At 33.2% G+C, this 12,469-nt stretch overlaps 1 protein-coding gene across 7 annotated transcripts in view; it reads right to left on the minus strand.

Moving 5' to 3' along the window:
• LOC124412864 (spectrin beta chain) overlaps positions 1 to 12,469 on the minus strand; it is a 27,423-nt gene continuing 14,954 nt past the window's right edge. Inside the window, exons 5-13 of one of the 7 annotated variants that reach the window (XM_046893037.1) lie at positions 12,278 to 12,382; positions 9,183 to 9,325; positions 8,988 to 9,043; positions 8,229 to 8,285; positions 6,233 to 6,337; positions 4,193 to 4,348; positions 2,957 to 3,224; positions 2,637 to 2,819; positions 1 to 913 (exon numbers count right to left, since the gene is read on the minus strand). In XM_046893037.1, coding sequence (XP_046748993.1) covers positions 910 to 913; positions 2,637 to 2,819; positions 2,957 to 3,224; positions 4,193 to 4,348; positions 6,233 to 6,337; positions 8,229 to 8,285; positions 8,988 to 9,043; positions 9,183 to 9,325; positions 12,278 to 12,382 — 1,077 coding nt within the window. In that variant the 3' untranslated portion in view covers positions 1 to 909. Of the gene's footprint in view, positions 914 to 2,636; positions 2,820 to 2,956; positions 3,225 to 4,192; positions 4,349 to 6,232; positions 6,338 to 8,228; positions 8,286 to 8,987; positions 9,044 to 9,182; positions 9,326 to 9,567; positions 10,927 to 12,277; positions 12,383 to 12,469 lie in introns of those variants that run through there. The other 6 variants (XM_046893039.1, XM_046893038.1, XM_046893041.1 and 3 more) reach the window with 6 other exon arrangements.

The raw sequence follows: 12,469 nt of genomic DNA on the forward strand, positions 1-12,469 counted from the left end.
AAAATAACTTTAGACTGCAATTTATTAACCTAGTTTATTATGAAGTGTCCCGCATCAGCATGGCTAAAAATTTATAGCTAAAATAATTACCTTACTTGAGTTGTCAAAGAATGAATAAAAGGCAAATAAAAATTGGGAATTTAATTTTTACATGATGTAACAATTACACAGAAATATTAATTCAACGCATTTGCGGATATTTTGAACTTGTCATTCAATAAATATTAACATGAAATATCGTCAAAATGATGTTGGGAGCAGTATGTTTTCCTAGTGAAAATATATTTTATTAAACTAGGATTTTTACCTCAAACTCGGATATAATCTGCAATGTTTGCTGATGTTCTCAAAAACATGTATAAAAACTGTCATCATTTGATTCATCTATCAAATTAAAACTGCTTTGTACAAGTAAATAATTTATATAAGTATATTCTTTCCCTATAACATTAAAATATTCTAAACGAAAATTTAATAACAAAATGAAAACAAGAGCATAAACGAACTAAATCATTTAAGGGCGCAATAACATCAGCCATGTTAATTCGGGACGTTGAACTTTATTTATCCTTGACCAGTTTCAGTGATATTGTATTGAATTGAAACACTTAACAATAAAATTAAAATGTCCATCAAGTTTCCAACAATTTTTATACCAATATTCCGAAATATTGCTTTACAGTGAATGGTTTAAACTTTCAAAGCGAAATGGATTTTCGAAAATTACATTGATTTTCATTCTCAATTTGTCTAAAGACTTCTCTTAATCTGTTAAATAATTAATTATCAGTGTTAATTTAGTACTTCACCAGCTTTTAGCTAGGCAATATCCGACAAAGCATTTTTTCAAACGTTATTTGTTGCGTTGGCGCGTACTGGCGGCTTCTTAGCACGCTTCACTGCTCCAATTTAGCTAGAAAAAATCAAACGAGTATGGAATTAATTCGAATGCAATATACCAGATACATTACATATTTCAGTCATATTTGTCGAATAGGGGTTTTGAGAGGTATATTTATTTTAAAACTGTAATCGACTTTGAGAAAAAGCTGAGAGTTATTTTTATTAAAATTTACAAAGTAAAGTATTCAATTTTCCGTTTCGTGCGCGAAGTTTATACATTTAACATCTAAGTATGTATCAGTATTCAACTGAAACAATCTTGTATTTGCAAACTTTTGCTCAACTCTTTCACATGAAAGATTTAACAATTTTCCTGAATGATGCTAAAAGTATAATTGTAAGGGTAACAATGATGGGGATAAAATAATATTTAACGAAATAACATTACTAAGACCACTGCATATTAATACTAGCAGCGATTCATTCTCTGAATCAACGCTAATAATAATAATTACAGTAAGCACTACAAAATCATAAAGACTACTAAAAGGTTGAACGATGAATAAAAAAAAAATACAGGAGTTACAACAAAAACCTAATTAAGAAATACTGCGCCGACGTAAAACTGCAACGGTTGAAATGGGTCTATCAGTGCATACTATATTAAGTTCAGAACAGGCTGCTGTGCTTTACATATTCTTCACACAATGAGATTAATTAAATGATATCGAGCATTTGTTTACCGCTATGCGTAATTATAAAGCACCACCAAAGTTCTGTGAGTCAAAGGTGCTAAATACAAAGATAATAATACCAATACTTCAAAACTTAGGGAGATCCCTCAGTTTATGAAAAATATTGTCGTTAATTAGATATATCCATCAGGTATTCAATGCAAAGACAAAAATCTGTCTATGCATGTTGCTTAATCGATATGCATAGCTACAAAACAGGTATGATGCCCTAATCATACAGATTAACAAGATCGAAAATGCGATCCATCTGAGAACATATGCGATAATTTGACTAAATTATGAGCACTGAGCACAATCATTGTTTTCAGGGAGTATTCGTACGTCATTCCGCATCGACAATTGGAAGAACATTCTTCTCAGGTTCCCAAAGAAACAATTAAAATGTAAAACAAACATAATTCAAAAAAGAAAATAAATTTTCTATTAAAAGAAACGGTAAGATTTCACTGGACGTGCAAGTACAGACAGTAACATACTATTGTAGGGTGCGACTCACCGCATCTAAATGTTGTTCCAATTGCGTACAGGTTCTTTAGTTCATTGGTTTCGTTTTTACTTTTTCGCTTTTCTAAAATATGACAAATGAAATGTGATCTGCGGGCTACTTTCTAACTTTTATTAAGCTAGTGATACACCAAAGTAACCAAGTAAAACTGGACTATTTAAACTTAGACTTTGTAAGCGATGCTCTAAGGATGCGTTGATGTTAAATATTTATTATTTTATAACTTATATAAGTTATAACTGATTGCTATACATCTACCTCACTTAATAACAGAAATATGATGATCGATGAGAATCACGGCATAAAAATTTGTCAAAAAACGGTTTGTTCGCACTTAAGAATACAACCTATTGATAAACAGCATCAAGCGATTTGTTAACTAATGGTTTAGTGAAATTGCTCCTTATTCTCAACTATGTACAATGGTAGAATATTTTATTCTAATTGGCACAGTATAAAGGTTATCACGTGTGAACCTCTAGGAGTATAAGAAAAAGAATCAGTACCTTGCGAATTAATATAGCGTTACTTACTTTTTCTTGAGTGTGAAGAAACTACGCCGCTTGGTTTCAGCTTGCGTCGGTGCTGGCAGAGTATGTGCTCTAGATGTACTCGCGCCAGATACACCCTGTGCAGCTTGATTTAACACAGATACCCACTCAAGCATTTCTGCGTCATCCTTAGCTTGGAATAGGAAGTCTGCTCCGCTTTGAGACCTGAGGATTTTGTATTTAGTTTTGATTTATCAATTTTTGTGTTACATATTTTCAGAATTTTCTCTGTACATTATCGGAATATACTTCATTCCGCTAATGACAAAACACTGTACATTGAACAAGCAATTTCCACTCACTTGACTCGGAAGACATGTTTCTTCTTGGTGTATTCACTGGCGACTACTACAGAGGCACCTCTGAGATCTAGAGCTGGTTCACCTTTGTATGGCTGGTCGGCAGCAGCTTTGTAGGATTTTTGATCTTTGTAAGCTACCAAATTTTGCCCGCGTATAACCATATATAGTTTGTCCCATGATCGATTCGAGGCTTTTTTTGTTGTGCTTTCCCATTCGTGCTTGCGCGTCAACGTTCCTTCAAATTCGTCATCGCCAGGACTTCGTTGTTCTGTGGATGAAAAAGATTGGAATATTATTCTATATCTTTGTTATTGTCATTATTACATATTAGTATTCTAAACTAAACAGGAATGTTTCAGCTCGTCGTACTTTTGTCCAGGAATCATCAGTTTGCATATTGAAGTCCTGAAAGGTGATCAGCATAATGAAATACTTCAGATTAGATAATTTGATTCATCAGTCGTTATTTGCTAGAATATTTCCTGTAATTTCAATGGTGAATTAAATATACACATAATGAATTGTTAGCTTATGTCTTCAGAACTATTCATAAATATATAAATGTTGAGCATAATGATGGCTACGAATTCCTCCCTCCGTCATCCTGCACAATCTATCAGCTTATGTGGACATACCCGAAAGAGTATGGTGGAACTGGAGTGATTATTATTGTGTTGATTATTATTATGATTATTTTTATTAAGCATGCTTGAATTATGGGATTAAATTATCTAAATTCGAAGTGTTCTCTCGATATGTAGCTAATCACAGATGCGACACCTGAAATCGATATGAAAACAAATTAGTTTATTTATACTTTAAAACTTGTTCGTTAATAAGCATTGGACTGTAGAAAAAGTTGAATTTATATGTAAACATATTTGCACTGATTTGTTATCAGCACCCTTGATCACTATAAAAAAAAATGACAAAAAGCATGATTAGTAGAGTAAATAAAATTGATAAAAAAATTTTTTTCATGAACGTTTGTAAAAGAAGTTATGCCAATGCAGTACAAACAATGTGACGATAAGCGAGCTGGATAACTTGTGCATGGTCAATTCTCAGTGAGGTGATGATAAATCTGTACGAATGCTTCTCATACAGAGGCCAGGACGACAATCAAGTATGATCCCTTGTTGTTGATTCTTCTCGTAAACACCGCCCAACTTGCTTTTCTAAATATGATAAGTTTTCACCTTACCAATGAAAAAAAAAAATCGCACAATCGCTTACCAGTATAACTGTGATCATCATCGCTCACACCACTTCGATCCAGGCTAGGTGACTTAGTTGATTTTTTCCAACGGAAACTTCTAAACGGTGATTTACTACGGCTTCTTTCCTTGCGCCGCAATGTACCGGATTCAGAACCACTGCCACCCTTTGGAGCTTCATTTAGCACACAATTAAATTTATTTTCATTTATTACTTACTGTTACTTTATTTTTTGAGTGCCAAAATGTGTAATGAGTTGTCTGTGTTTACCAGAGTTCCGGGAACTAGTGTTTTGTTGGTTCGTTTCAAAATATTCATCAAACATAAACTTATCATGCAACGTGCTCGTGCAAAAAGACTGCTACTACAGTACATTATTACTACAATGCACAAGATTACATTTAAAACTAAGGAAAATGATTCATACAAGTAATATAACTAATTGAAATTATTAAAGTGTTTCGACCTACTCTAGATTATTTAAATGTGCATGTCAAATTTTGAGTAGTTATGAATTATTTGATAATACTGACTTGCACAGCAAGTTTTTCACCACATGAAAACCAGTACCCTCAACATATCATTCGATTCCATGTAACAACTTTCAAGTGGTGAAGGTAATGTGTAATTACAACAATGGTTCTGTTTACAAAACTTGAAACTGTAAGAGATTGAGATATGAGAAAAGCATATCTAGATATAAAATTAGTTTCACAGTATGTTAAATTGGAAACTTGTTTTTATCAAAAACAACGCAAACAAAAACTGCAAAAACTTGAATGCAGTTGCAAAACACTCCACTACTTAAATCTGCGTTGTTTTGTTTGCCCAACTTTTGACACAAATCAAAACCTTTTCGGATATTTTCAGACAGTAGAAAAGTAAAAAATAAAATGACTAAATATTGAAGTAATTACCGGCTAAATGATATCATGTCGAAACTACTAGCAACCGAAAATAATTACCGAAATTCTAACGAATCCGACGATGAAAGGCAATATTACCACATGCAGAAACAATTTGTTCCAGCATTACTGAAGCCAGCTCCCTATTGGAAGGGAATGGCGATAGTCAATGCAGAGTTCAAAGAAATCTCACTTACGGATTACAGAGGAAAATACCTAGTTTTTTTCTTTTATCCATATGATTTTACATTCATCTGCCCTACAGAGATCATTCAATTCAGCGATCGTATTGATGAGTTTCGAAACATTGGTATGTGTCACTGATTCCTGGCAGTTTTAGTGTTGTATTTTTAACTTTCATAAATAGTTTATTAGTATCAGGAAACTCAATATTAAATTCTTTAAAGATTGCGAAGTGGTTGCGGCTTCTACAGATTCTCAGTTTGTGCATTTTGCATGGATAACTACACCTAGAAAACAAGGTGGATTAGGTGAAATGAAGATCCCAGTATTAGCTGACAAGAGTTTGCAGATTGCCAAAGATTACGGCATATTGAATGAGAAAACTGGAGTTCCATTGAGAGGATTATTCATTATTGACGATAAACAGAACCTTCGTCAAATTACTATCAATGATTTGCCAGTGACGCGTTCAGTTGATGAAACTTTGAGACTGATAGAAGCATATCAATTTACAGATAAATATGGTGACATGTGTCCGGCTGGTTGGAAACCCAAACAGCAACATAAAAATCTTGAACCCAATAAATGTAAAGAATTTTTCAATGCAACATGAACTTTAAAAAGTCCGAAAAAAAAAAAAAAAATAATGAATTCGAACAAGTATGAAAATAATAATTTATATACAACATCAAATAATAAATGTTTGAATGAAAGTAATCAAATGTCTATGTATATCCTCTCCGTTAGTTTACAGGACAAAAAAAAAAAATTTGATGACAATATTTTTATGTGAAGATGACAATTTCTCAACATGACAAAAAAAAAATGTTGCAGTTTTGCAATGAATTACATTTGTGAAAAGTATCTTATCATCACGCTTATTCTACTTCAATTTGTTTGGTAAGGATAAGTATCCGATATTGTGAAGACGAAATATTTGACCCTTGATCGAGTATTCTAACACACTTACTTGTCGGTGTTGTTGGATATGACGACTGGGACTTTGGAGATGTTGGAGAAATCGGCGGTGTTGAAACGTCTGGTGTTGACAGTCGTGCAGGCTTCTGAACATGCACTACACCACACCAATTACATCATGCTTTTTAAAAATCAATCGAGGCTACATAATATAATATGTATATAAGTAGGTACAGCGAGTTCCACGTGTATTGAAGAAATACGTGTGGGTATTATAACGTGAATTGTGATTTGGATATCACAGTATAAAGTGAGAAATTTTATTTTAGTAAAACAACATAACAATCATGCATTTGCTACTATTTTGCAGACAAGATTATGAGATTATTTCAGAAATTGTTTTCTGTGCATGAAACTGATCACATCTATAGTAATCCTATTTGAACGAATAGAGCAGGAATTGTTGACAGCTATGGATAGATTTGCAACCGAAAAATACTGTACTTTGGAAAAGCTTTGAATATGTAGATCTTCGATACAACAAAAATTCAACGATTATAGGATTATAGGTCAACAACTCTAACAAATAGGTACTGATGAACCAATGAATGTGACTAGTCGTCATGATTGTGAGCCCTTCAGTGTCGTACACCAACAAACATAAATATATGAAATAATGAGAAACAGGCACATTTAGCAATGACTATGTTGAAGTCAATAAAATGAAATTATGAAATGGAGAACTTTGCCAGATTTCCGAATTAATACGTAGAATATTCTGTATGAGGAAGAAGTTCATTGGGGAAGGTCATTGAAGTGACAAACTGAAACTTAGTCGTATGGCAGTTTTGCTACATTTCGTAACTGTAAAAAATCGTGCATTCTGTTATTCTGTGACTGTCTGAATTCATTGATTTGTGATAACACAAATAGCAGTAATTTTTTTGATAAGCTGCACTTACCTAATATTTAGGAAAGCTTAAAAGGAAACAATTAGTATATGCAATTAGCCACAAATGTTATCATGTAGAGAACCAATGTACCATAAAAATACTTTCCAATAGATGAACAGGTAGACAGATTACGATACGCAACGTACCTAAAGGATTCGAATAGTAATCGTACTATATATAAAATTTTCACATTATCACAAGACGGGTGGACAGGACCCACAAGGGCAACAGATAATTCCAAATTAGCTGCCACCATTTTGTTCACTTTTGCAGTTTCGATATGTGCTTCATATGAATTACCTTTCAATAAAATACATATAAAGATACTCACATTATCGCACAATTACAAAAACAAAAATTTCTAATAACAATTTAAAAATACATGAGGCACATGATTGTAGAAACAATTCAAATATATTCTTACAGAAACCATCTCCAATTATAAGACAGGTATCGCCTAGTATTACGTGTACATCTACTTAAAACACTACATGATGAAATTAGGCAGCCCAATCTGTAAAAATGCTCCTCCACCTGCTAAAAAACATGTTAACAAAAGCAAATGAAATGGAGAAAATTGAATGAATATTAATATTGGTGCCATGTTGCTGCAATTGTGCTGAAAGGCTTGAAAGATGTTGTTCAAATGTGTTCTAATATGCGGTTAATAAATATTCAACTTGATGTGATTAGTTGTAAATTAGGATACATAGATCATACTTTTCCATCACCTTCATGAGTTACAGCTTTTGATGCAGCAATACCCAAATTATACAATTGAATTAATCCACTTCACACAGATGTGAACCACAGAGCGTTCAACACAATCACTAAATATTACATGAATATATAATTTGAGTATCCTTCATCCTTGTTATGTGATATCATCTCTCTTTGCCATTGCCGTATTTATTACAAAATCTACTGATATTTACTTTTATTTTTGGTGCAAAAAACCTTTAGAAATAATTAATGTAATAGTTTCTGGGAATATTGTGTATTGATAGATAACAAATTTTAAGCAATTGGCCATGAGAGATAATAATTGACATTAATAAAAGTAACTGTTTTCAATTTTCTGAACCCAACACTCACCTTCCTTGGGTTTTTCTTGGGTTTGTGGCGATCTAGTTGAAGGCTTGCGTAGTGCCACTGTGGTTCGTGCATTCCGTGCAGCATTTGGGTGTGTTGGAAAATATATAGCGGATGAGAGGAGGTCACGGAATGGGATTGAAAAAGGTTGGGTAATAGGAAGGCAAAAATAAACGTGCTGTTAGCAATTTCATGCCCAAACGTAAAATGTCAACACTAAGGCTCAGAGGTAGTACGATTTACTGATACAGCTGAGTCAGACTTGTACAATTGAGATATTAAGCCTCTGAGATTCAGTGCTGAGGAAAACTATTGCTTAAATTGCAAAATCAAGATTGCGAGGAGAAATAATAATAATTTGGCTACAGTAATCAGAGTATTAGTCAATACTATGTACTTTCAAAAATAATACTAATTCTCCTTACAATCTTGTCATCAAATGCATCCATTAATATTACCACTTCATCTGGTACGAATTCCATTTGAAAACTCGTCATTTCAATACTTGATATACACAAAATCGTTGCTTGAAATCTTCATCATGCCTATCATGGACTCAAAACTTTTCGATGAATAATATTTATGAACGCATTGTGATTTTCCTGATTAGTCTTGTAAATTTCATAATAACAATTCACTGTGCTACATTATTCAGAATTTTTAATATTTCTGAGCGTGTAGCACTGTCTGTGAGATTACTGCTTGTTTGTCATAGTCGACAGTACTGTAATATATGTATGTTTATAAAGATTTTGAACTAACCGTGACCATCCTCTTCACCAGCTTGTTCCCCGTTTTGATTACCTTCGCCATCAACTCTGTATTACAAAAAATCATCAAGTTAATGTGATAATTACTACACGAACTTAATAACAAATAACAAATACTGATATTGAAACAATATCCATTTTTAATCCAGTTTTAATAAATCCGTGCTACTATAAAAGATTGGTTTACCTGTCACTGGGTGGCTCGTCAGGACTGGTGACAGGTGTCGCTTTGGCTAACTTTGCAGCCTCTGCTGCGGCAGCTTCTTCCTGTTCACGCCTTTCTTCTTCTTCTCTTTCTTGTTCTCGTCGCTTAAGTTCTCTTAGCTCAAACTAAAGCATAGGATGATCTTATTGTTATTTTGAACAGACAAAGAGGTTACAGATTACAAAACAAAAATAGACTACTGAAAATGTTCTACATCACAGTACATTCAATGATAGGATACATACTATATGCATAAATGCTATACTTCTGCGTTACTACTGCATTTTGAAGCTATCAAATGAGAATCCAGAAACTTAATATGTATTAAGGATGTCAACAAAAGTACACAACGGATAATAATAGTTGCATTACAGTGATATGATCAATCCTTTATAACATGCATTTGGGGATCAAAGGGATTTATGGAGTACATTGTAAAAACGCATGCACTACTCACTTGAATAATATTGTTTTCCGGGGTTACATTATCTAAAGACAAGGAGCGGTCTTGGGAAGGGAATGATTTTTCTGAATTCGAGATAGAGGATAAGTTTGGATCATCTTTGTTCAAATTAGAACTTTTTTTGAACTTGTCTTTAGGACCCAAAAGTGATTTACTACGTTCACGATCACTCGATGTCTCGTTCGTAGATGATTTAGAGGATTTCGGTAGCATTGCGCGTGATTTTAATGACATATAATCGCAATAATTGAAATTTACCTGCATTAAATGATTAAAACTACGAATCGTGTTATCTTCATTACAGAAACAACGCTCTGCTAAAATAAGCACCTCACTTGGATCAAGGTCCGCTTTTATTAAATCATCCGTGAGTGCCCCAATTTCAAGACGTAACTTCCTTATCTTATTTATTGACTTTTCAACGTCTAAGCTATGTCTATCCTCACTTGATAACTCATCGTCTAAAGGAATCCCAGTCGGTACTTTTCCCGATTTTTTTTCTCTAAGATATGCTTCCAGACCATACTCATTCATTTTTGTATCTGTGGGTTCGTCTAGTTGAGTTTTTGGCTCGACAATCACATCTTTGTGATTCAACTCAGTACCCACAGGGTTGTGAATCACTACAGAATGAGTGACATCAATACTGGTCGAACTCTTCTTTTTCTTTACAGGAACACAAGCTGTGTCAATAATTTCACTGTTTTCACTGTCTAAAGAAGAGTCTGATACACAATACTTCCTCGGATGTAATACAGTCAAATCCTCAATTTCAGGAGTTGAATGTAACCTAAAGAATTCTTGTTTGTGAGCACTGATTGTACTGATTCTTCTCAAGGTTTTTCTTTCGTTGGAAGTAACAATCTCATCATCGAATACAGGCACGTCTGTGAATTCTGCATAAGGCGATACAGGTTGACTACCACAAGAACCTTGAGAACTTCTACTGGCTGAATTCCAACTGGAACTCCATAGAAAGGATTTAGAGGGTTCTGTCTTATCAGTTCTACGAATTATAGCATTAGGATAAATGATTTTTGTTCCTGTAGATGTCAACTCACGTCTTTGCTTCGTAACAAACCTGATAAATCTGTCTGAGGGTAAAATAATATCACGCGCAATCTCACCTTGGGATTTGAGGTACATTTTGGGTTGTGTTATAGGGATTTTAGATGATGGAGGATATTCCGGAGTGAAGATTAATTTGTGACTGAATTCCAACACCGGTGGGTACAGGCCGCATTCTCTATCAGGACACTCAGGCTACGATAGACACGAACAGACAGGGTGTTGTAAAGATGCATGCAACACAGATAGAAATGAGAAATGAAAAATTACACCGGTCGACACGATTTTTGGGTCTGACTTATGAATGTCAAATTTTGGTTTCTTCTACATTACTAATAAAGGGAAAAATAATTTTTTCTATCAAAGTTTGCTTTTGTAGAAACCAGAGAAATTTTTTCAATTTTAACTGAATTTTTCATAATTTTATTTTAAATTACAACCAAAAAAACTTTTACCAAACATAGGAGTGTTTTTGATTCTACAATAATGATTAGTAATAGCATACAATTGAAAAATAATAAAAATCAAGTTCAAAAATTGATATTTTTAGTAACTTTCTTATGTTTGTATGGACTTTCTCGTATTAAAACCCCAAATGTAATCCCCCATCATATTTTGGTATGAGAATGGAGATCAATTGGGGTTAATTCTGATGGTTTTCCCGTATAATAATAACAGTTATTGAGTATTCAAGTTACAAAAATATAAATTTGTTCGAAACTTTTTTAGATTTGAATTTTAGATATAATTTTAAATTAACATAGGCAAAGTGAGGTAAAAGTAGGCTTAATAAGCTTCACAATGCTTTAAATTTGTTGCCAAAGAAAATTTTTTGCTTCATACTTTAATAAATTCACCGCAAATAAAACAGAATGAATCAACATCTTGTTTACACTGTCTTGACGTCATTTTCGAACTCAGAAAATTTTGTAACTCACAAGGACAGTTGTTACAGCTTTGATAGACAAGTAAACACTCACTACTGTGCCTTACGCGAGTAATATGCAGTTTGGTACCGTTTTGATCGAAGTACTACCACCTGCTGCTCGTAAAATCAATAAAAATCTTTAAAACTTACTTATCGACGTAAAACAGACAAAAGCAAACTTTAAAAGCTGAGAATGGATATTCTGGTATTTTGCGATGCGCAGCATCAGAATTTATGCATTAAAACAGAAACCCAAAAAAAAAAAACAGTTTTTTTGTCGACCTGTGTTATAACAGTTAGGTAGTGCGAAATAAAGACATTATGATACAGAGACATGCAGTTCAATTATTAACACTCAAAATGAATTTCACCAATCACCATTACATAGAGCAAAATATGATTATAATATTAATTTATGAAAGCAAAAATGATCTACAGAAACACAATTTAAACTAAAACACAAGGTATGTAATCAAATTTTTTCATTGCGATGAAAAATCAAACTTTTCCAAATGAACTAGGATTATAGCTATTAGATAAGGATCAAAAATCACCTCTACCATTTTATATATGAAATACTACGTAAATAATTTACTTTACTGCTCTGTCTTTACTTACCGTTGTAAGTCGTTGTAGAGCACTAAATCTTTCTTCTTGTGCTGCAGCTGATTTTTCGAAAGCTTCATGTTTCTTGATAAGATTTTCTACGTCGTCGATTGTATGCTATAAACAAAGCGATATAAAATTAGAAAAGAAACAAATATTAGTCAAAATTGTCACACAACTTGATCGGTAGTTCTAATTGATTGA

Source organism: Diprion similis, chromosome 12, assembly GCF_021155765.1.
Source record: "Diprion similis isolate iyDipSimi1 chromosome 12, iyDipSimi1.1, whole genome shotgun sequence".
NCBI lineage: Eukaryota > Metazoa > Arthropoda > Insecta > Hymenoptera > Diprionidae > Diprion > Diprion similis.